The sequence below is a fragment of the Pseudophryne corroboree genome, chromosome 5 (genome assembly GCF_028390025.1).
Source record: "Pseudophryne corroboree isolate aPseCor3 chromosome 5, aPseCor3.hap2, whole genome shotgun sequence".
Taxonomy (NCBI): Eukaryota; Metazoa; Chordata; class Amphibia; order Anura; family Myobatrachidae; genus Pseudophryne; species Pseudophryne corroboree.
In genome coordinates this window covers 761,525,783-761,547,712 of record NC_086448.1, presented here as the reverse complement: position 1 = coordinate 761,547,712, position 21,930 = coordinate 761,525,783, and the positions used below count along the sequence as shown (strand labels likewise).

Below are 21,930 nucleotides of genomic sequence, written 5' to 3'. Positions count from 1 at the left end.
CCTATCATCATGCTAAGCACAGGTAAGCCCGTACAATGAATTGCGTTTGGGAAAATGTACTAAAATACATCACTAAAGCCAGCATTCTTTTGAATTAATCTTTATGCATTTTCAATGTGAATGAGCGCTCAGTAATCCAAACATTAACACATCCATATTTATATTTTTGGTAACATTTTGTTCTACAGTTCCATCACAAACTAGTGTCATGGAGTATTTCCTCACTTTATATCAGAAAGTGCTAGATACAAGAGCCAGCTATTAGATACTTGACATACGAGTTCTGGTATAGGACAGAAAGCACAAAGATTAGACCGCACGTCCTGTAGACACCCATCAAACAAATACCCAAAAGAATACAGCCTATCAATGGCCCTCATTCCGAGTTGATCGCTAGTTGCCGTTGTTCGCTGCGTAGCGATCATTTAAAAAAATGGCAAACCTACGCATGCGTACGGGCCGCAATGCGCACACGTGGCGTACGGGTACAAAGACCATCGTTGTTTTGCACTGCTTCTAGCGACGATTCCATTCGCACAGCCGATCGCAAGGAGATTGACAGGAAGAGGGCGTTTATGGGTGTCAACTGACCGTTTTCTAGGTGTGTTTGGAAAAACGCACGCGTGTCCAGGCGTTTGCAGGGCGGGTGTCTGACGTCAATAACGGCACCTTTGTTGCAGCATTCATCGCACAGGATAAGTAATTACAGGGCTGGTCTTGTTTTGCACAAAATGTTTTTGCTGCGCTCCACTGCACAGGCGTTCGCACTCTTACAAAGCGAAAATACACGCCCCCGTGCGCGACTGTGCGTTTGCATGGCTGCTAAAAGTAGCTAGCGAGTGATCAACTCTGAATGAGGGCCAATGTACTAAGAGCCAGTGAGGTCAGTGAGGCACGGTGTACAGGTAAATGATTTGAAATCAGTTTTTCTTTCGATAAACGGTACATATACGGGTTGTTTTCACTTAATTTTCTGAAATAATATAGCTAGGGCATTCTGTGGCTGACAGGAAAACGTTGGACTTATGGCGCCTCGGATATATAACTTCATGGCTTATTATAAATAGTGTAATGGAGTATGTCCTTAGTTTCCAGAGAGAGATTTCTTTGTAAGTTGGAAAAAGGGGACAACCGTCCGATCATAATAAATATACGGATGGGCATTTAGGAAAGCTGTCCCGCAGGTAACACTGCAGTATATTTAGTGTAGCCCTTAGCAATCAGTAAGACTTTGTTTTATTTTTTCAGATGTTACTAGAATCTGGTAGGTGATTGGTAACGCCTCGCTTTTCGCACAGTTACCGTGGAAACCAGTTTCATAAATGCAAATCATTGGTTGTGATCTGTTAGGCTTCCTGCCTCAGTCTGTGTTTCCAGATCCCCGCTCTTGCCAGTTACAGCTGATTATAATGTGTTATACTGTAACATACCTTTATAATATGAGCCGTACTCAGATATGCTATCATGTTCTAGCACATTATGTCCAGCTGCAGACTTCATGGGAGCTCTGTCTAGACTGTAAGTGGTCAGTGGGGGTAATTCCAAGTTGATCGCAGCAGGATTTTTTTTAGCAATTGGGCAAAACCATGTGCACTGCAGGGGAGGCAGATATAACATGTGCAGAGAGAGTTAGATTTGGGTTGGTTATTTTGTTTCTGTGCAGGGTAAATACTGGCTGCTTTATTTTTACACTGCAAATTAGATTGCAGATTGAACACCCCCCCCCCCCCCCCCCCCCCCAATCTAACTCTCTCTGCACATGTTATATCTGCCTCCCTTGCAGTGCACATGGTTTTGCCCAATTGCTAACAAAAATCCTGCTGCGATCAACTTGGAATTACCCCTGTGTGTGGTAAGGAAAGTGTACAGAGTGCCTTATCTTACAATAAGCTGTTATACAGAGAGAGGTGGGATGGGGAATGCACATGGTATTGCTGGAAGTTCCTACACTACAGACATGTTACTTCTAGATGCTGGTTTCCTGGCCCTTCATAGATTTATTTTGTGTAGATTCCCCAGTACCCCACACCTGTACCTGATAAGCAGCAGTATCTCCTCCCCCATGGACCTGCTTCTTTGGGTGCTGCAATCATTGCATGCTTCTGTGCGTCTGTTATCTTCCCAGCATTTACAGCCTGTGTTCCTTCTCCTCCTCTTCCTCCACACTGAGCAGCAGGAACAGTAATTGCATTGGAGGTTACTAGATTAATTTATACTATACATTGAGAAGGGGCGCCATGTATATGCTGCACATGGGGCATGGGGCGCTGTGTGTATGCTGCGCATGGGGCGCTGTGTGTATGCTGCGCATGGGGAAGGGGGCGCTGTGTGTATGCTGCACATGGGGCGCCGTGTGTATGCTGCGCATGGGGCGCCGTGTGTATGCTGCGCATGGGGCGCCGTGTGTATGCTGCGCATGGGGCGCCGTGTGTATGCTGCGCATGGGGCGCCGTGTGTATGCTGCGCATGGGGCGCCGTGTGTATGCTGCGCATGGGGCGCCGTGTGGATGCTGCGCATGGGGCGCCGTGTGTATGCTGCGCATGGGGCGCCGTGTGTATGCTGCGCATGGGGCGCCGTGTGTATGCTGCGCATGGGGAAGGGGGCGCCGTGTGTATGCTGCGCATGGGGAAGGGGGCGCCGTGTGTATGCTGCGCATGGGGAAGGGGGCGCCTTGTGTATGCTGCGCATGGGGAAGGGGGTGCCATGTATATGCTACGCATGGGGAAGGGGGGTCCATGTATATAGTGCGCATGGGGAAGGTGGGGCAGGTATAATGGGGAAGGTGGGTATTTAGTAAATTGGGGGTATTGTTACTAATGGCAACCCTGTCCAGACCTACTCAGCGCTTGCGATCAATTCAGACTATTCAGTTCCTGTTTTGACATCACGAACACGCCCTGCGTTCGGCCAGCCACATCTACGTTTCCCTAGCCACGCCTGCGTTTTTATCTAGCACGCCTGCGTTTTTCCGCTCACTCCCTGAAAACGGTCAGTTGACACCCAGAAACGCCCACTTCCTATCAATCACTCTGCGGCCAGTAGTGCGACTGAAAAGCTTCGCTAGACCTTGTGTGAAACTACATCGTTCGTCGTAATAGTATGACGCGCGTCCGCATACGCAGAAGTGCCGTTTTTTTACCTGATCGCTGCGACCGAAATCTGCTAGCGAACAACTCGGAATGACCCCTATTGTGTTTCTCTTCCTACAAGACTGTCCGCATCTTGTGTTTCTCATCTACATCTCTGACCTTATCTCCCTTTACACTCCCACCCGTCCTCTTCGCTCTGCTAATGCACGCCGACTCTCCTGCCTACGGATTACTTCCTCCCACTCCTACCTCCAAGACTTTTCACGTGCTGCACCACTTCTTTGGAATTCCCTACCTCTCCCCCTCAGACTCTCCACCTCTCTACAAAACTTAAAACGTGCTCTCAAGACCCACTTCTTCACCAAACCCAGCCAAATCTCATCCTAACCCTCTGTTCTACGCTCTCTATGTACCCCATCTATGTCACCCCTGTCTGTCTACCCCTCCCCTTTAGAATGTAAGCTCTCACGAGCAGGGCCCACTTCCCTCCTGTGCTTATCCTTTCTTACTTTAGTAATCTTCAACTGTACCACATCCAGCAGTCTTCTGCCACCTGATACTTATTCCAGTGTCATCTGCTGATGTAACTATGTTTATTTACCCTGTACTTGTCCTATATTGTCATCAACTGTAAGTTGCTGTTTTCCTGTTTGAGTATTTATGTACTATGTAATTGGGCGCTGTGGAACCCTTGTGGCGCCATATAAATAAAGGATGATAATAATAATAATAATAATATGGAATCTGCGCTGCTACTTATTATACATCCTCATCTGCAGCCTCACTGATCTCCCCTGGTGTACACAGTGACAGTGACCTTTGTATCTCCTCTGAGTACAGTTACACATTAGCTCATGGCTGGAAATATGCTATATGATCCCAGTTCCAGCACCTTGTGCATTTATTGTACCCTTCCCCTTCATCTCTGAGTATACTCTGTTAACTGTATACAGATCACACATAAACATTTGCAGTATGAAGACACAATGGGGCATATGTAATGGGGTTAGAGTTTGCCGGTTGTGCGGGATGCCGGCCGATCTCGGACGTTTTTTTTTAAAGCGGCATTCATGTAAAAGGCATGGTTTTGCCTTGTAAATGATTGCCGCTTTGAAAAAAAGTCTGAGATCATCCAACATCCTGCATCTCCGGCAAACTCTAACCCTATTACATATGCCCCAATATATCTGGAAGGTTTCTCGCTGGTGTCAGTGCGCTGTGTATCGATAAGAAAACTCCTGTTCCTGTGTGTGGGCCACACATGCTATGTACAGGGAAGGCTCTGGTGGGCAGTACAGATGCTGTCCCTTCCTCAGTTACCCCGTGCCTCTGTTCCTGTATGCGGGCCACACTTGCTATGTACAGGGAAAGCAGTACAGATGCTGACTCTTCCTCAGTTACCCCATACCCCCGTTCCTGTATGCGGGCCACACGTGTTACATATAGGGAACACTCGGGTGGGCAGTACAGATGCTGACTCTTCTTCCTCAGTTACCCCGTGCCCCTGTTCCTGTCCACGGTTTATAGCCATCTGCTTGTAAGTTATCTTGGGTACTTAGTTGTGACATCGGGGGAAGAGGAATGAAATTATTAGGATCATGTCATTCTAGTTGTAGTGTTCCCAACACTCTGGCCATTTGGAAGGATGAGCTACTCTAATAAACATCAGTGTTTGAGGGTGCTTGTAATTGTTGGGGGTGGTGGTGGAGGGATTCTCAGCTTATCATGTGACCACTGGAGAAAACAATGGGACTTCTGCATGGTGTCATGTGAATTGGGCAATGGCCGTTATTCTGATTAAGAGCCCTGATGTCCTATTACTATCTTGACTTATGGCCTGATTCAGAGATCTGCGCTAATGTCGCCGCAGCTGCGAATGTGTACAAAATATACAAATGCTTCGTACAAAGACGCGGCATCCAGTCAGTTATCAGAGCAGCTGAGGAGGGGGCACAAAACTGGTGGTAGGCAGTATTTTGTAGTGCGGTTTTTACATTTGCTGGTATTTGTAGACTTGTGACGGACCACAGTCCTTGAAACCATTGTGTGGACACATTTCAGAAGGTTCTCCACGTTCTACCAGTTCATAAATGACATCTATTCAATTTCCAAAGAGGCACCCGCTTCCTGACTTAGTGTTTGTGGCTGCTACACTTGTGTACCTTGTTCTGTGTGGTTATTGATGCTGTGTTTTCCAGCCCCGTGTGTGTGTCTGTATTTTTATATGAAACTGTATGCGTCATCTACCCAAGGGCATGCTACAGCAGTAATATATAGCAGTGTCAGGTATTAGGCTGTGATCCTCAGCCATGATATAAGCTAGCTGCCAGATCTCATTTATGTGTATTCCTCACTCTCCTCCATGTTTACTCCATCATGTAAACCTTTTTAGAAGGGGGTTAAAGCAATACTACAGCTTAAAATGGGAAATGCTTCCAGACCCATTCTTTTCTGTAATAGAATAGTGGCAATCTGCTCAGGATTGCTGGATCTCTTGGAGAAGCCCGAGCAGCCGCTAAAGATGCCCAGACTTGCTGAGACTCGGACAGTGTTAGATCTAAGTGGTCTCAAATAACAGTGTGTGGGCCCAGAACTAAAGCTGATCGATTAACCTCCCGTTTTGGCTACACACTTGAATGCCCAAGTTGGATATGGAATCCGGTGCTTTGGCTGAGCAGCCATGATGGGCCATGCATGGGACACCTTGAGGCTCAATTTATGAGTTCATGATAAGGACTAGTTGGGTAATTTTAGATCCGATTGTACAGATAAGATTGGGTTTGCAGGGCCTAATTTTATGTCCAGTCAGATCTGAGTTACCGATGTCCGGTACTTTGTGCAAGTGCAGTATGGGTCCTGGATTGTTGGACACACTACAACTGCAGACGTCATTGGTGTGACAGCCTGCAGCTGTTTGGGGACGGGGTGGGGAGGGGACGGCAAGCCTCCGTTTTGGGAGAGTGCCAATGGCAGGATCTCTGACAGAAGACTGATTTCCTGGCCTCTTTTGTAGGAACTGCGGCCACCGACATGCGAGACCCCATGGGGTTTGGCCGATGGTATCACAGTTGATCTGATTTAATGCGTCCTAGGACACAGCACGGATTACTGATGCATGCATGAGGTGTCTACTTATATCAGACGCCTCCTGCTGCATTCCCATATTGGTGTGTCCAAGGAAGCAGCAGAGATGCACCCTCCAACAACTTCTGAATTAGACCCGAAATGCAGTTGTTTTAACCCAACCCTTCAACCACTGAACCTATTACATTTGTTTTCCTTCCAGATGTGTTGGCAAACCAGCATCTGTGGTCAGCAACGGAAAACAGAACAGGATTGCTGCGTTTAGCCATCATCACTTACACCTTTGCTCCATTTGCTGGAGAGGGGATCCATAAAACCTGCTCTGCTGTATAGACCAAAGGACAGGGTTAAGAATAGAGGATGTAAACATAATTGACATTGCACAGTTCTCTGGCTTGTCTAGTTTGGCCACATGCAAATCTCCCAGCTGCGTTTATCAACGTAGGGCCTGGTTCAGCAGTGCAGGCACTGTATAGGTTGTACACAGTAAAGCGATGATTTGCCACTGCGCGCTCTCTGAAGTCGCACTGCGTATACACTGTGATTGATTTGCGATAATGTGTGAGGGAGGTAAAAGGGGTGGCTAGAGAAACGCAGGTGCGTGGGGACCGTTTTTTTTTTTTTTTTTTGCGTCATCCACTGCAAATTCACTCACTCCTGGGGAGGTCTCTGCGTCTGAGACAGCACAGACTTACTCAGGCGTTTAATGACAGTGGGTGTGTCTATGCACAAGATGGCGTCTGAGTCATTAGCATATTTTCACAATTGCACAAGGAGCGAAATCACATTTGCTTACATCTCTGAATCAGGCGCATAGCTAATAAAGATCTGTTCAGTTGGACGGTTATAGGAAGTGTGATTGTTTCGGAACCACGTGCTGCGATATTAGATCGCAAGCCTGATACCGTTGTGGTGGGCGCAGTGCGTGCAGCCAGCGTTGGAGATAATTCAGCAATCTGTTTCTGTACAGCACTGTGCAGTGTTAACAAGCTATTGCGGCTGGTGGGTTTGGGGTGAGCTACAGTAAGAATATCTACAACTTACAGTTGTTCCATTCATAATACACTATTGTGGAAACGTTTGTGTAATTGTATCTACGAGCAATAACTCTTGTTATTAAAGCCTAAAAGTAAACTGAAGTTTTGTGACAACCTGGTATATAACAGCCCAATTAGCGGGAAAAACCCATTATGTCTCTCTGACAGCCTGACACCCAGCAGATGTAATGGGCATATATTGTGAGATATATCAGTGTATAACCAGAGGATATCTGCGTTCCTCCCCTGGGGAGGGGACATTTCCCCATTCCTCTCCTGGGAAGGAACAGGGTGTCAGTGTGCCGTGGTAGCGCATACACTGCCCGATGCAGCCAATCAGTGATCGGATCAGTCTGCCATGTTGGAAGATAAGAGCATATCCAATCGATCACAGCCATACACTATGCACTATCCAATAATCTGTGGATTGGTGAGATAATTGCATAATGTGTGATCTGCTTAACATTTAAGATAAGATCCAACTCTGAGATACAGGACATACTATAAATGTAATCATTTGCTACTGACACTGACAATTTTGAGAGGTTTACTTCCTTATGTGTAATACTTAGTACTATGGGGGTCATTCTAAGTTGATCTCTCACTGGCGATTTGCGCAGCGATTAGGTAAAAAAACTGCGCATGCGTATGCACCGTAATGCGCACGCGCGTCGTAAGGGTACAAAGAGCATCGTTGCTGTACACTGCTTCTAGCGACGATTCCATTTGCACAGCCGATCGCAAGGAGATTGACAAGAAGAAGGCATTTATGGGTGTCAACTGAGCATTTTCTGGGAGTGGTAGGGAAAACGCAGGCGTTTGCAGGGCGGGTATCTGACGTCAATTCCGGGACCTCCGTCGCTGGAATCATCGCACTACAGGGCTGGTCTTGTTTTGCACAAAATATTTTTGTACCGCTCGGCTGCACAGGCGATCGCACACTTGCAAAGCGAAAATACACTCCCCTGTGGGCGACGACTATACGTTTGCACGGCTGCTAAAAATAGCTAGCGAGCGATCAACTCGGAATGAGGGCCTATAAACATTCGACATTAGGAGGTTCTAGTCAGAAAAAAATCTTAATATTGTCCCAACTTTATTTTTTTTTTTCATTTTTATTTTCACAGCTATTCAGCATTAAACTTCAGCGGAACAGCGGTTGCGGTAACACGCTGCTCCTGCGGAAATTCGAAAACAAAACTTTCTATTTTTGATCCTGCGCAAGCTCAGTCATACTCTTAATTAACACCAGTAATCTCCTATTCGCATTAACGGGGTTATTCACCTTGGATCACAGTGTAGCCAAAATCGCAATTGAGTTATATTTGGTACACTGCGCATGTGCTGCGGCCGGGAGAGGGGTGTGGGTGTTTCGCCGTTGCTGGGGAACCGCACTGATTAAAAACATGGCTAAAGTGCACCTGCCTTCGCGCAGGGGATCGTCCTCAATCGGTCACAGTCACTGGGCGTCCCCTAGCTTGCGATAGAAACCGTTGCAGATTCTGCTTTTTAGCAGAATCTGCAATCCAACCTGAATGGGGTCTCAAGTCTGCAGTATGACGGGCGGCACGTGTATGCCATGTTCCAGCTTCCCGAAAGCTTCTAAATTGATTAAAATGTGTATATAGACTATATATTAGTCTGTACACATTTCTGTGGATTATGTATACATTTTATATATAAACTACATAAATATAAATGTATACAGATAATTATAAAGCCTATATACACATTTTGGGACATACACTTGCCGCTCATTTCAAGATCCTGGAGAGACTGATGGGGAAATTTCCCTCTGTCCTGGCAATTTAGGGATTTTCTTTATACACTGCTCAAAAAAATAAAGGGAACACTAAAATAACTCATCCTAGATCTGAATGAATGAAATATTCTTATTAAATACTTTGTTCTTTACATAGTTGAATGTGCTGACAACAAAATCACACAAAAATTATCAATGGAAATCAAATTTATTAACCCATGAAGGTCTGGATTTGGAGTCACCCTCAAAATTAAAGTGGAAAAACACACTACAGGCTTATCCAACTTTGATGTAATGTCCTTAAAACAAGTCATAATGAGGCTCAGTAGTGTGTGTGGCCTCCACGTGCCTGTATGACCTCCCTACAACCCACACAAGAGGCTCAGGTAGTGCAGCTCATCCAGGATGGCACATCAATGCGAGCTGTGGCAAGAAGGTTTGCTGTGTCTGTCAGCGTAGTGTCCAGAGCATGGAGGCGCTACCAGGAGACAGGCCAGTACATCAGGAGACGTGGAGAAGGCCGTAGGAGGGCAACAACCCAGCAGCAGGACCGCTACCTCTGCCTTTGTGCAAGGAGGAACAGGAGGAGCACTGCCAGAGCCCTGCAAAATGACCTCCAGCAAGCCACAAATGTGCATGTGTCTACTCAAACGATCAGAAACAGACTCCATGAGGGTGGTATGAGGGCCCGACATCCACAGGTGGGGGTTGTGCTTACAGCCCAACACCGTGCAGGACATTTGGCATTTGCCAGAGAACACCAAGATTGGCAAATTCGCCACTGGCGCCCTGTGCTCTTCACAGATGAAACAGGTTCTCACTGAGCACATGTGACAGACGTGACAGAGTCTGGAGACGCCAAGGAGAACGTTCTGCTGCCTGCAACATCCTCCAGCATGACCGGTTTGGCGGTGGGTCAGTAATGGTGTGGGGTGGCATTTCTTTGGGGGGCCGCACAGCCCTCCATGTGCTCGCCAGAGGTAGCCTGACTGCCATTAGGTACTGAGATGAGTTCCTCAGGCCCCTTGTGAGACCATATGCTGGTGCGGTTGGCCCTGGGTTCCTCCTAATGCAAGACAATGCTAGACCTCATGTGGCTGGAGTGTGTCAGCAGTTCCTGCAAGACGAAGGCATTGATGCTATGGACTGGCCCGCCCGTTCCCCAGACCTGAATCCAACTGAGCACATCTGGGACATCATGTCTCGCTCCAACCACCAAATGCACCACAGACTGTCCAGGAGTTGGCGGATGCTTTAGTCCAGGTCTGGGAGGAGATCCCTCAGGAGACCATCCGCCACCTCATCAGGAGCATGCCCAGACGTTGTAGGGAGGTCATACAGGCACGTGGAGGCCACACACACTACTGAGCCTCATTTTGACTTGTTTTAAGGACATTACATCAAAGTTGGATCAGCCTGTAGTGTGTTTTTCCACTTTCATTTTGAGGGTGACTCCAAATCCAGACCTCCATGGGTTAATAAATTTGATTTCCATTGATAATTTTTGTGTGATTTTGTTGTCAGCACATTCAACTATGTAAAGAACAAAGTATTTAATAAGAATATTTCATTCATTCAGATCTAGGATGTGTTATTTTAGTGTTCCCTTTATTTTTTTGAGCAATGTATAATGCCATTCTGAAAAAATGTTATCGGGAAGTTGAACGTTTTGACGTTTGCTGAATATCATGCAACGTTAAACCACAAGAGAGATCAATAGATCCTTACTTTAATAATCGGCGAGATGGGTATGAACGGAGAAGATAATTGCATTCTATTCTCCGTTAACCCTGCTCTTCTGCAAAGGGTTATGTCAAAAATGCGGAAACACTCATTTCTGCATTTTTATTGTGAAAATAAACGTCCTGAATAGAGCCCGTGGTGACTTAATTAGCATTTTTTAGATTCAGCAGCAAAGATTAAGGCGAGTTTTTTTCAAACCAGCGCTAAAGTGTTGCTGATAATTTGGCATCAGCCTGGAGCTTTGCTTTGTTTTAAAGTGAGATGTTTGACAGTTCCAATCCAGTCTTGCTTATGATTAAAATGTCAGTACAGAAGCCCCAGTACGGCTGGGAACATCGTGTACTACACACTCCAAGTCATGTGCCAATCATGCTTCGAGATTTCAAGTGACGGGCTGCTTAGCGGCGTATTATTATTAAAACCTCACTTGACAGGGGGTGGTATCATAAGGAGGATTATAGACGTAGTTAATTAACAGGAATTGTGGCAGCAGATTTACTATTAAATGAAGAAAGAATTAACCACATAGGTTGCCCCATTCCAGAAGAAAGTCTCCCTGTATTCCCCACTCTTCTTATACAGGGCTACAGAACTTTTACACAGCGGCGTGAAACCCTGTTCACACCGCAGGCTGAACCTGCGTTATTGCCAGGTCTTCACTTTGCCAGCTTTTGAAGATGACATCTCCCAACCCCCAGTCAACCAGTTACACTGTTACCCAGGTCGGTGCCTGGTTCAAACCTGGTAGCTTCTACGGTCGGTTTCCCAGGTAACACAACCCAGATTATTTTGATGTGACCTTGCCCCGACAATAACCCAGGTTAAAAGTTTGTAGGAAAAAGAGTATAACTTCATGAATCAGCCTCACACTTGCATTTAATGTGATGCAAAATGAGATCTTCTATTTCCCGGATGCCATATTTGCAGATATTTGTTTTCACAGATGGCTGGATGTTGACTTAATGGAAAACAATTATATGCAAATGTTTTATCTTGACAATTGTCACAGAATGTTTAGCGCTCCTCAAATGTACAGGGTTCTATCTCTGTTTTCTTGTATTGTTGATTATTTACAGCCCTATTTGGGGAGGGGGGTCAATCTTGCTTTCAGATTTGTGTTTGTACATGGGATATAAGGCTCTAGTCCTACAGTGATAAATGTAATTTCATTCGGTAAATATCTTCTTAACAGGTTTTTACTTTTCTCATTATTTATTCAGTTGAAATGTAATAAGTAAGTAGATCTTAGCTGCTCCCATATAATAAGCTCATTTGAGCCATGTGCTAATTAAATAGACCTATCTGAGCGCAGGAAGTAATACTGCAGCTGTGTAAAAGCAGGACCTTTGGCCTTTCAGTCTGAAGCATTCAGATTGCATTAATGCCAAGCCAAGGAGAAAAGGCATCTGCTATGATCTCAGAGAAGCCATAGTTACTCCCCTTCAGTCAGGATAGTCCATGCCCAAAGTGAGAAACCATTCTAAATGGCTACCTCCAGGTATCTGGCAACATAGCGAATGTTAAAACCCATGACGCCATAATCGGAAAGAGGTTGTACAAGTATCATTTTCACGACTGATTAGCTATGAGATCTACCCCTCAGTCCAAAAAATCACCTAGCACAGGAGCATAGATCTGTAAAATAATTGTGATGGAAATGCAAGATTTATGGAGCAGTGTCCGCTCAACATGCAAGACCAATTTATATTTGTTTGGACATTATGCAGTGCTTCTTTTCGTGAAATCAACATGTCACCTCCAGTACCAAATACGATTAGTCAGGGACAGTGGTGGAGGGTAGATGGTTTGGGGTTGTTTTACAGCCACAGGACCTGGCCGTCTCACAATCATTGAGTCAAAAGGGAATTGTGAGGGCATCTGTCCAACAACTGAAGCTTGGCCAAAGCTGGATCATGCAACGGGACAATGTTTCTAAACAAGCCAGCAAATTTACAGCTGAATGGCAAAAATAGAAAATTCGATTTTATATTTTTTTTATTTCTATTTTTTTTATTGTGACTTTAGATTTATAAAAGTTTTTAGGGCTTAGTAAGCCATGGCTAATTGCTAATTATGTCCTTGTTGTAAGTATAGGTAGAGCATTGCCATTAAAGAAATACCCTTATGCAATATAGTACATGGTGGAGAATTAGTCTGCTCACATCTCTTAAAACGTAGTTTAACTGGAGAATTCAATCTTTGAGGCAGGAGTACACATCTGACCTGATTGGCTTCATACCAGTGTAGCCTTAACACAAATCTCAGGATGCACAGTGGATAGGTGATGCTCGTCTGCTCTGAGTGTATTGACGCATTTCTTTGTCTTGCAGTGCTATGGAAAGTCATTCTCTCCTGAATCCAAACCTACAGCAGGGGGAAGGGGTCCTCTCCAGCTTCCGCACCACTTGGCAGGAATTTGTGGAGGATCTAGGGTTTTGGCGGGTCCTCCTCCTCCTTATCGTTATTGCTCTGCTTTCTCTAGGCATAGCATACTATGTCAGTGGGGTGCTGCCATTTGTGGAGAATCAGCCTGAATTAGTCCATTAAGACGAAGGCTAAGCCAGCTTGTCCAATCAGCTGTTGTTCCTTTTAACCGCAGCGCCATTTGTGGGTGCTGCTCGTCTAGACTGAATCACTCTTCATCGCCCCATCCTCATTCCTAGGGACTAACTGCGTATTCCCAGATGGCGTATGGAAAGGTTCTTGCACCACCCTAAGGGACGTTGGAAAGGATGGACCTGGACACTTTCTAGCGTGAAGTTGAAGGAAGGCCTTATAGCTACTATTTGCCGCTGATATCTTATGTACGAGCAGAGTAGTAGCCACTCAGCGCAAAGAGATTCATTGTCTTGACCTGCCAATGAAGGCGAGGGTCTTGGTTCTTTCATCAAATGAAATTACAATGGTTCCATATGAATGATGACTTGAGTTTGTTTTCCTTACCATTTCAACCTTTCGCCATTTTATATCTTTGTCCTTTGGTCTAATTAATGGCCAGAAGTGTTTAAAGTATTATGACTTGTTTTTGTTTTCTTTCCTTTTGTTTATTATTTCTATGTTAAAACTGTATTAATGATCTGGTGTAATAAAGAGCGTTCCCGAGGAATTCACACTTCTTACAGTGATGGAAGAGCCAGCCACCGGTGTGCCCAGCTAGCCATCATATAAGATGCCGTTTAAATGTACAGTGCATGACAAAGTTAAGCTGACTATTTAACTCTATGGCTCTGCAATACCTCCATTGGGTATTCCCAACGTCTCTATGCGTGGTCCCAAAATGCACACGATGCATGAAAATAACCTGATCCATCCTGCTTAGATAATTATCAGGCCTGTTAGCGCTCCCCCTCCAGTGATCCTTCTGTCGGCCTATGTGTGCGCTTATCTCAAGCTTGAAAAGTCGCAATGTAAGCCGACCATGATCCCACAGCTTTACATGAGCAGTGAGTGGCAGGATGAGCTTTTGTTTGGCTAACTTATGTTTCTTTATATAAAATAACATTCATGTGTTTGTATACATACATACATACACAACTATGGGTAGTTAAGACTACAACATGATCATTGCACATTAACAGTGATATTGATATTTTACTAAAAGTAGCTCATGATCACAATACAAAACCAGTGTATTAAAGTGCTGGTGGCATCATATCAAAATAGTACTGCTGACGAATTTGATATTGTAGTAAGAACCGATACTTCTATGATTACTGACTGTAATAGTCCATGAACACAAGACAAGTTGAAATTTGTTGACTAGTAAAGACTTCTATGGATCCTATAACATGTGAGGCTGCTACCCGGCTAATGTCCGGTAAGTAAGCATTGTGTGGAAATGTGGGAAGGCTGATAAAACAGTTCTGATTATCTTTTGAAGTTTTTATGTATATGTTATTTGTAGTTCCCTTATGTAAGACTGTATTTGTTTTGGGTCCCTTTAAAAAAGAGCCACTGTAGGTATAAAATATTTAAATCCATTAAAGTAATCTGATTTTTATCAAGGTTTATTATTGTGCAGATTGCACATTCCAGTCTGTTCAAAGCCAGCAATCTGCACTTGGTAGATATTCCTACCTTATCCTAGCAGCTCGCTGGCCTGGATTTCTGAAATGAGTTAGTGGTTCCCAAACTTTTTTGAATCATGGCGCCCTAGAGTATCAGAATTTCTTTCATGGCACCCCTAGGCAAAGGTTCATTATTGAGAAATTTAGAAATAAATATTAAATTAAGTAAATTGTGTTTATCCTTAGGTTCAATTGTTTGTTTGATGAGGGACAATTTGAGTCTGTTTGTCCACATATTTTATGATTGACATCCACCAGCACTAGTTTTGCCTATTACTTTGACCATAAATACTATGAATTGGTCCTGGACCACCAATCCAAGGCACCCCTGCAAGTGTCCCAAGGCACCCAGTTTGAGAACCACTGAGTTAGACGTTCGTTCAGGCCCTAAAATAACCACCTCAACTGTTAGACTTATTCACTTACTCTCCTGGAATATCTGGGACAACCAAATTTCAGGGAGTACTTACAGACCGCGGAGGGCGTAGGCCTCCCCCTCTCCGTGATCCTGGATGTCTTTCTTGCGAAGTAGGCTCAGTCGTTGAATTAGACAAGGATGTGATTCACAGCTCTGCACAGCACTTGGCGTGTCTGGTGAGGGAAAACACGCTATGCCACCCCCTGCACCTGCCACTTAGTTCAAAGTGGAGGCAAATATGACCTTGGTGATGGGAGCTAGGTCACATGTTAGGAGTTGTGTCAGCAGCACTATTAGGGGCTCATATTGGAAATAGTTTAGATCCAGAACTTGCTCTAAAATATGTATACCTGGGGTGGTATTCAATTGTTTGAAAAGTCAGTTGGGTGTCTGTTTTTTCCTATCTAATAGGAAAAAACAGAAACCCAACTGACTTTTCAAACAATTGAATTCCCCCCTATAGTTTTAATGTATGTACATTTTAAAAGTATGGCATCGGGTTTTTTAAATGTTCTGCTTTAGGTGTTAGTAATTGTAATTTCATGCCCTCTCTGACATTGTAACTCTGATCTTTTGCTTGAAAATACTTTTATTGCTAGGGTTCGATTAATTAGATCTACAGTAGACTCAGTCAGTCAATAGTTCGACCCTAAATGGTCGACAGTGAAAATGTTGACAAGGTCAAAAGATAGACACGTGTTTTTCTGCATTTTTGGGTGTCGTGTATGTTTAATTACATGTGACCCCCAATTAGTCTATCGTTGCTCCTTGCATGACTCACTCTGTTACTACTGCGCTTTGCACAGGTTACTACTCCCAATCGTCGTCCACATGGATGGTAAAGTATGACAAAAAAAATCTTGTGTCGACCATTTTAACCTGCCAACCTTTTACATGTACACTTTTTTGATCGTGTCGACCTTTTGAACCTATAGACCACATAGTGTCAACCTATTTGACTGTCTTATTGTTTTACTGTAGATCTATCAACCGGATACCGATTGTTATGTGTCTGTGTAAACATTTTGAATCTCTCTTATATCCGTCTGTTACTTTACTATAAAAAGTAATATAAAACTTTTAAAACTACATGTAAATGTGCCTAATGGAGTATAACTCTGGACTGCTCTTTAAATATAGCCAATTTCAATACTCTACATCATCATTTACCTTCCAACGTAGTACAAAATGATTTGTTCATTTTATCACTTAACTTTCAATTGTTTTGAAGTAATTGATGTTTAATGATTTGTATAATATTAACGTATTCTGTACAGGTTACTGCATTCAGTAAGTGAGTGAGGGGAAAAGGGCCACGCTCACATGAATGATCCCTGTAAATCAAATCGGCTAGATATGAAAGCTATAATGGGTGTAAGGAGGTGTCCTGTAAATACTGACCACTACTAATGGCAAAATGTAGCTGGTATATGTATGAAAAGAGGATGAAGCATTCTATGCTCTGGAAGGCAGCGTATGATTGGCCGTGAGTCGTACACAATCCATCCTCCAATGCAACAAGCGTCTTCCAATCCTCTCAGGACTAACCTCTGTCAAAAGTGGCAGCTGGCGTGTGGAACAGTTGAGTGCAACACCCCCCCCCACCCCCCCCTTTTAGGAGTATCTCGTCTTGCTGTTCAGTGCAACTCTGCAGCATAGATAGCTCCTGAGAACTTTTAACAGTATTTTTTTTTTTTTTGTTCAGAGTGAACAGCGAATGGAAGTGGCTAGAATATGTAAGGGGTGAATTGTATGCACTGCCTATTTTGGAATTACTGGTCCATGGGGAAAATAAAAATAAAAACTTTGTGGAATTACCATGTGCAGCTGTATACAGCTTACATTTTAGTTGTAAAAATGCAAAAAAATTGCATGATGTTTTCACAGTTTGGACTTTAGAAAATGTAGCTATTGATTAATATTATTGTACCTTACATTAATATTTTTTCTTTGTATACAGACTGATATATCTTGTGTTATATCTTTTTGACATTTAAATAAAAATCTTTCCCGATGTTTTCGTACAGTATGTTTATATAGAGTGCGAAAAGTAACGAGTTTGTAGTAAAAGAAATGTAGTTTTAGCTGTTGAAAATGCAAACTGCAATGTAACATATCTAGAGCGGGAGGCAGTTACGTTCTGACCTCCGGTCACAATATCGATGCCAGAATCCCGCCCCCTTACAGTCCCAACAGTCGATTAACAGGGACTATTCCCACTTGTGGGTGCCCTTCGCCCTGCTCGCCCTCCCCCCCAGGGATCTGCAAGCCAGGATTCCGGTGTCTGTATGGTGACCGCCGGTCATGCACACCCAACCTTCTAGATCACGGCTGGACAAACTAGTCCTCGAGATCTACCAACAGTTCATGTTTTCCAGGTCTCCTGGAGATCTGTAGAATTGTCAGTTTGGAATGAATGCATCACATCTTAATTAGTAATGACTACACCTGTGCACCATCTAGGTGGTCTGGAAAATGCGAACTGTTGGTAGATCTCGAGGACCGGTTTGGCCAGCCCTGCTCTAGATGATGTGCGAGCAAGGCTTTCCTTTTGGACTTCCTGGGGAATATAGAAAATGGCAGCAGGCAACTTGCTCACTGGGGCAGATCTATTAAAACTTTCTAAAGAGAAAAAGTGGAGGCGCTGCCCATAATAGCCAATAGGATTGTAGCTATTCTTTTGATAGCTAGAATCTGATTGGTTGCTAGAGGTAGGGAAGCCAATCCCACCCCATTTTTGTAAACCTGGATTCCAGAATTTGAAAAATCTTAAATTTTACAAAGATAACCCCCAGAGTCTTAGAGGACCGGATAACGTATTCGGAATCAAGAAGGTAAGTATTATCCCACTCCCCCCGGCCCAATCCACAGTGTGTTCTGAATTCCCCAATACCTGGGATTTAATGATTATAATCACAGGTATTTCTGGGACGTCCGGATTGGTTTTCGTAGCTATAGGCTATTTCTCTACTTGTGTTTATTAGAAGAATTGATACATCTCCCCCTAAGTCTGGTGCCTTTCCTTTAGATCATTTATCTTGGAATGCAGAACAAGAATGTTTATTTAATATTTATTTTCGCAAAGCTTGGCATTGTCAATGTTATATTGCGTTATATACACAGTGTCCTGTGATGTTGAGCTCTGCTTGGTAAACCCCTAATTTAACAAGGAATTCAATATAATTGTTTTACTTCATGACCATAAGCCCTACAGGAAGCACAGATGACAACACCTGATGACATGTATATTCTGTAGATGAATGAAACAGTATATATTACTAAGAAGTTTATATAAAAAGCTTCAATTCTTTAAACCCTTGGTCTCTTTTTTTTTTTTCCCCCCTCCTTATATGCTTTGCCTAATAATATTTATACCTAATCTAACCAAAACTTTACTCAAACTCTGGTATAACTACAGTAGAGGCAGGGGCTACCATTGCTCTGAGGCCCAGCTTCACTCAAGTCACACTTGGCACCTGTGCCAAAATAAGTACTGTGGCAATGCTGCTGAGAGATATGCTCCCAGTCTGCAATGGGTGTGACCTAGAATCACATTTGCTGTAGGGTCAGCCATTGAAGGGTCTAACATCCCTGGTATCATAGGTGTCTTGCTTTTATGGCAGGAAACCATTGACGGTGAAACATAGATGGTTTGGACCATCAATGACAATCGCCCACAGTGCAGGCCAATCGAGGAAGGAGGCAGGGCTATGTGGGACACATTAGGGAGCGCAGCAAAGCTCTGTACTCCTATATGCTGAGGGTGAAGAAAAATAGGTGCCATCCTGTGTACCATCGCAGAACCTCTCTGTCATCCATGGCAAAAGCTCATGTGGCAAACTTTTTGTGTGTCTCCACTGATGTAAGTATATCAGCACCATGGATGAGACACCATAAGGGAGGCTAAAACAAACAGGCAGCAGCCGGGGGCCTCAGAGTGCATACAACAGAATATGGCACTGCTATGGGTCTTACTATGGACTGGGGCTCTACTGTGATTAATATCCTCAAATGGTTGTTGGATATTATACTATGGGGTAATAACCATGATGGAATAAGATGATGGTGATATGAGGAGATGTATGATAAAGAGAGATGAGGATGCTAATTCATTAAAATGGTGACCTGGCAAACATGAACTGTTTGGGGACCTGAGGACCGAGCTGGAGAATGTTGATATGAGGCCCACAAAGTTTTGGTTATGCCTATGTTCTAATTCCAACCCCGAACCAATCCAGTTTGCAAAAACAACAGAATAAAAACAAAAAACATAGCCTGGCCTTTTTCCCAAACACTCATTGAAACACTCACTCTAACCTTACTTACTTTATGGAAATGAGACTGGAAAGTACCTATCGTAGATGCTGCCAAAAAGGTTTGAACAAGGGTCTCATTTGTTTGCAAAATAGGATGTTGAACTATTCCATTACTTCTGCAGAGAATGTTTTCATGTTCTATAACAGTGGTCAGGGAACGGGTAAATTACCCCAAATGGGGTAAAAATGAAATTCCTGGGGGTAATAGCCCCCATTCCGAGTTGATCACTCGCTGCCGTTTTTTGCGGTGCAGCGATCAGGTTACTACTGCGCATGCACCGCAATGCGCACACGTGTCGTACGGGTACAAACAGCATTGTTGCTGTGTAATGCTTCTAGTGACGAATCCATTCGCACAGCCGATCGCAAGGAGATTGACAGGAAGAGGGCGTTTATGGGTGTCGACTGACTGTGTTCTGGGAGTAGTAGGGAAAATGCAGGCGTGTCCAGGCGTTTGCAGGGGGGGTGTCACGTCAATTCTGGGACCGGACAGGCTGAAGTGATGGCAAGGGCTACGTAAGTCCAGAGCTACTCAGAAACTGCAAAAAACGTTTTTGTCCCGCTTGGCTGCACATGCGTTCGCACACTTTCAAAGCGAAAATACACTCCTCCGTGGGCGGCAACTATCTGATCGCTGCTCTGCAAAAAATAGCTAGCGAGCAATCAACTCGGAATGAGGGCCCATGGACGGTCGCGCTGCCGAGACACGGCCCCATCCAGCTTGCGATGTGACGTGCTGATGTCACACCGCCCTCCCTCCTGCCCACCCTGCGCTGTGCTCCTGGCCGCCCTGTGCTGTGTTCCTGGCCACGGTGTGACGTGCTGACATCACACCGCACTCCTTTGCGCCCGCCTGTCCTGCGCTGTCCTCCCGCCAACCCACACACAGAACTTGAAGTGTTCTGTGGCTGACAGCTGACGGAGTTCCGCAGGATCAGACAGTGACCCACATAACAGTGGGAAATTCCCACTGACATTACTGAGGTGAGGATGTGACCATCTGTCCCCCCCCTCAGCCATCTTTCTTACATTCATTCTGGTGTTTTGGGGAGAAAGTGTTAATTAACCCATTCATTGGCAAAAAATAATTGGCAAAAATAATAAAAAATAAATTAAAAGAAATAATTACACACACACACACACACACACACACACACACATACATATATACACACACACACACACACATATATATATATATACACACACACACACACACACACACACACACAGAGTATCTCAGAAATGCCACATAAACAGTGATAACCTGTATATATGCAGAATAATATATGATTTCCTTCCTTTCAAATCCAGGGGGTAACGTGGGCATATCTAAATATATTTTGCGGTAAAAGGTAAAAAGGTTCCCTGACCCCTGTTCTATAATAATCTTACTGATTCTGTGTTAACTTAATTAACAGAGGGGATACAAATACCAGTCTAGAAGTCTTTTTAATTACATTAGAAACCAACAGATACTTTGTTAACAAATTAACATTGATTGCATTCACGCTGCTTAATAACTTGAACATGTGTTTTGTTTTTTAATATTGCAGAGTATACACAGTGACCTGTATCAAGCCTCAAGGAGAGATAACGTATAGAGAGACAAAGTTTTAACAAATTATTTGGGGCAGAATTATCAAAGTTTGGAGAGAGATAAAGTACCAACCAATCAGCTCCTGTCATATTTAAAGAACAGCCTGTAACATGCCAGAAACTGACTGTTAAGTACTTTTTATTTCTCCAAAGATTGATACATCATATATACACCCATAATGTTAACAGGAGCATTTTAAAACTGTGTCAGTTTCAGGCTGTATGTGTATGGTCCCAAAATTCCTGGAAACACTTTGAATAAATGAGCTGCAATATGTACTTCCTTTTATTCAGTTTGAGACCCTTCATTCAAATCAAGCGTTTTGGTACAGTTTACAAAATGAGGGCTAATCACGCCTAGTGTTCCAGCAACTGTTTCCAACATGCTTATCCCATGTATCTCCACAAGAGGGAGCCCAATAATTATTGTATGGGCAGAAACAAACTGAGCAGTTGCTGTACTTGCACTATACATTATGCAAAATGTTTTGGCATATCAAAAATGCCTAAACAAGCTCCTTAATTCACCTTAAAGAATAAAAAAAAAAACATCTAAAGGCATTTTTTTTTTACTAAAGTCAAATTCAGGTCTTCATCTTACGCCCACGGGAAAAAAAGCGTATGGATAGGGATAATTATAGGCAGTGCTAAATAAAATCTGTTTACATCTACAGAGATGCTGTGGGCTTTAATCTTCAACTGCACTGAGAATATACACACAACTTGCAAATAATTATAAAGTCACTAATTATTGCCTTTGCACATGAGAAAGTTCCAGGAATTCTCCCAGGGTAACGGAGAAGAAGCCATGCCT

General features: G+C 43.8%; 1 protein-coding gene across 2 annotated transcripts in view; it reads left to right on the top strand.

The window, feature by feature from the left end:
• ANKRD46 (ankyrin repeat domain 46) overlaps positions 1-17,215 on the top strand; it is a 63,084-nt gene extending 45,869 nt beyond the window's left edge. For both annotated transcript variants that reach the window (XM_063924205.1, XM_063924206.1), the window contains exon 5: positions 13,047-17,215. In XM_063924205.1, coding sequence (XP_063780275.1) covers positions 13,047-13,263 — 217 coding nt within the window. In that variant the 3' untranslated portion in view covers positions 13,264-17,215. The remainder of the gene's footprint in view (positions 1-13,046) is intronic.
• Positions 17,216-21,930: the final 4,715 nt, after the last annotated feature.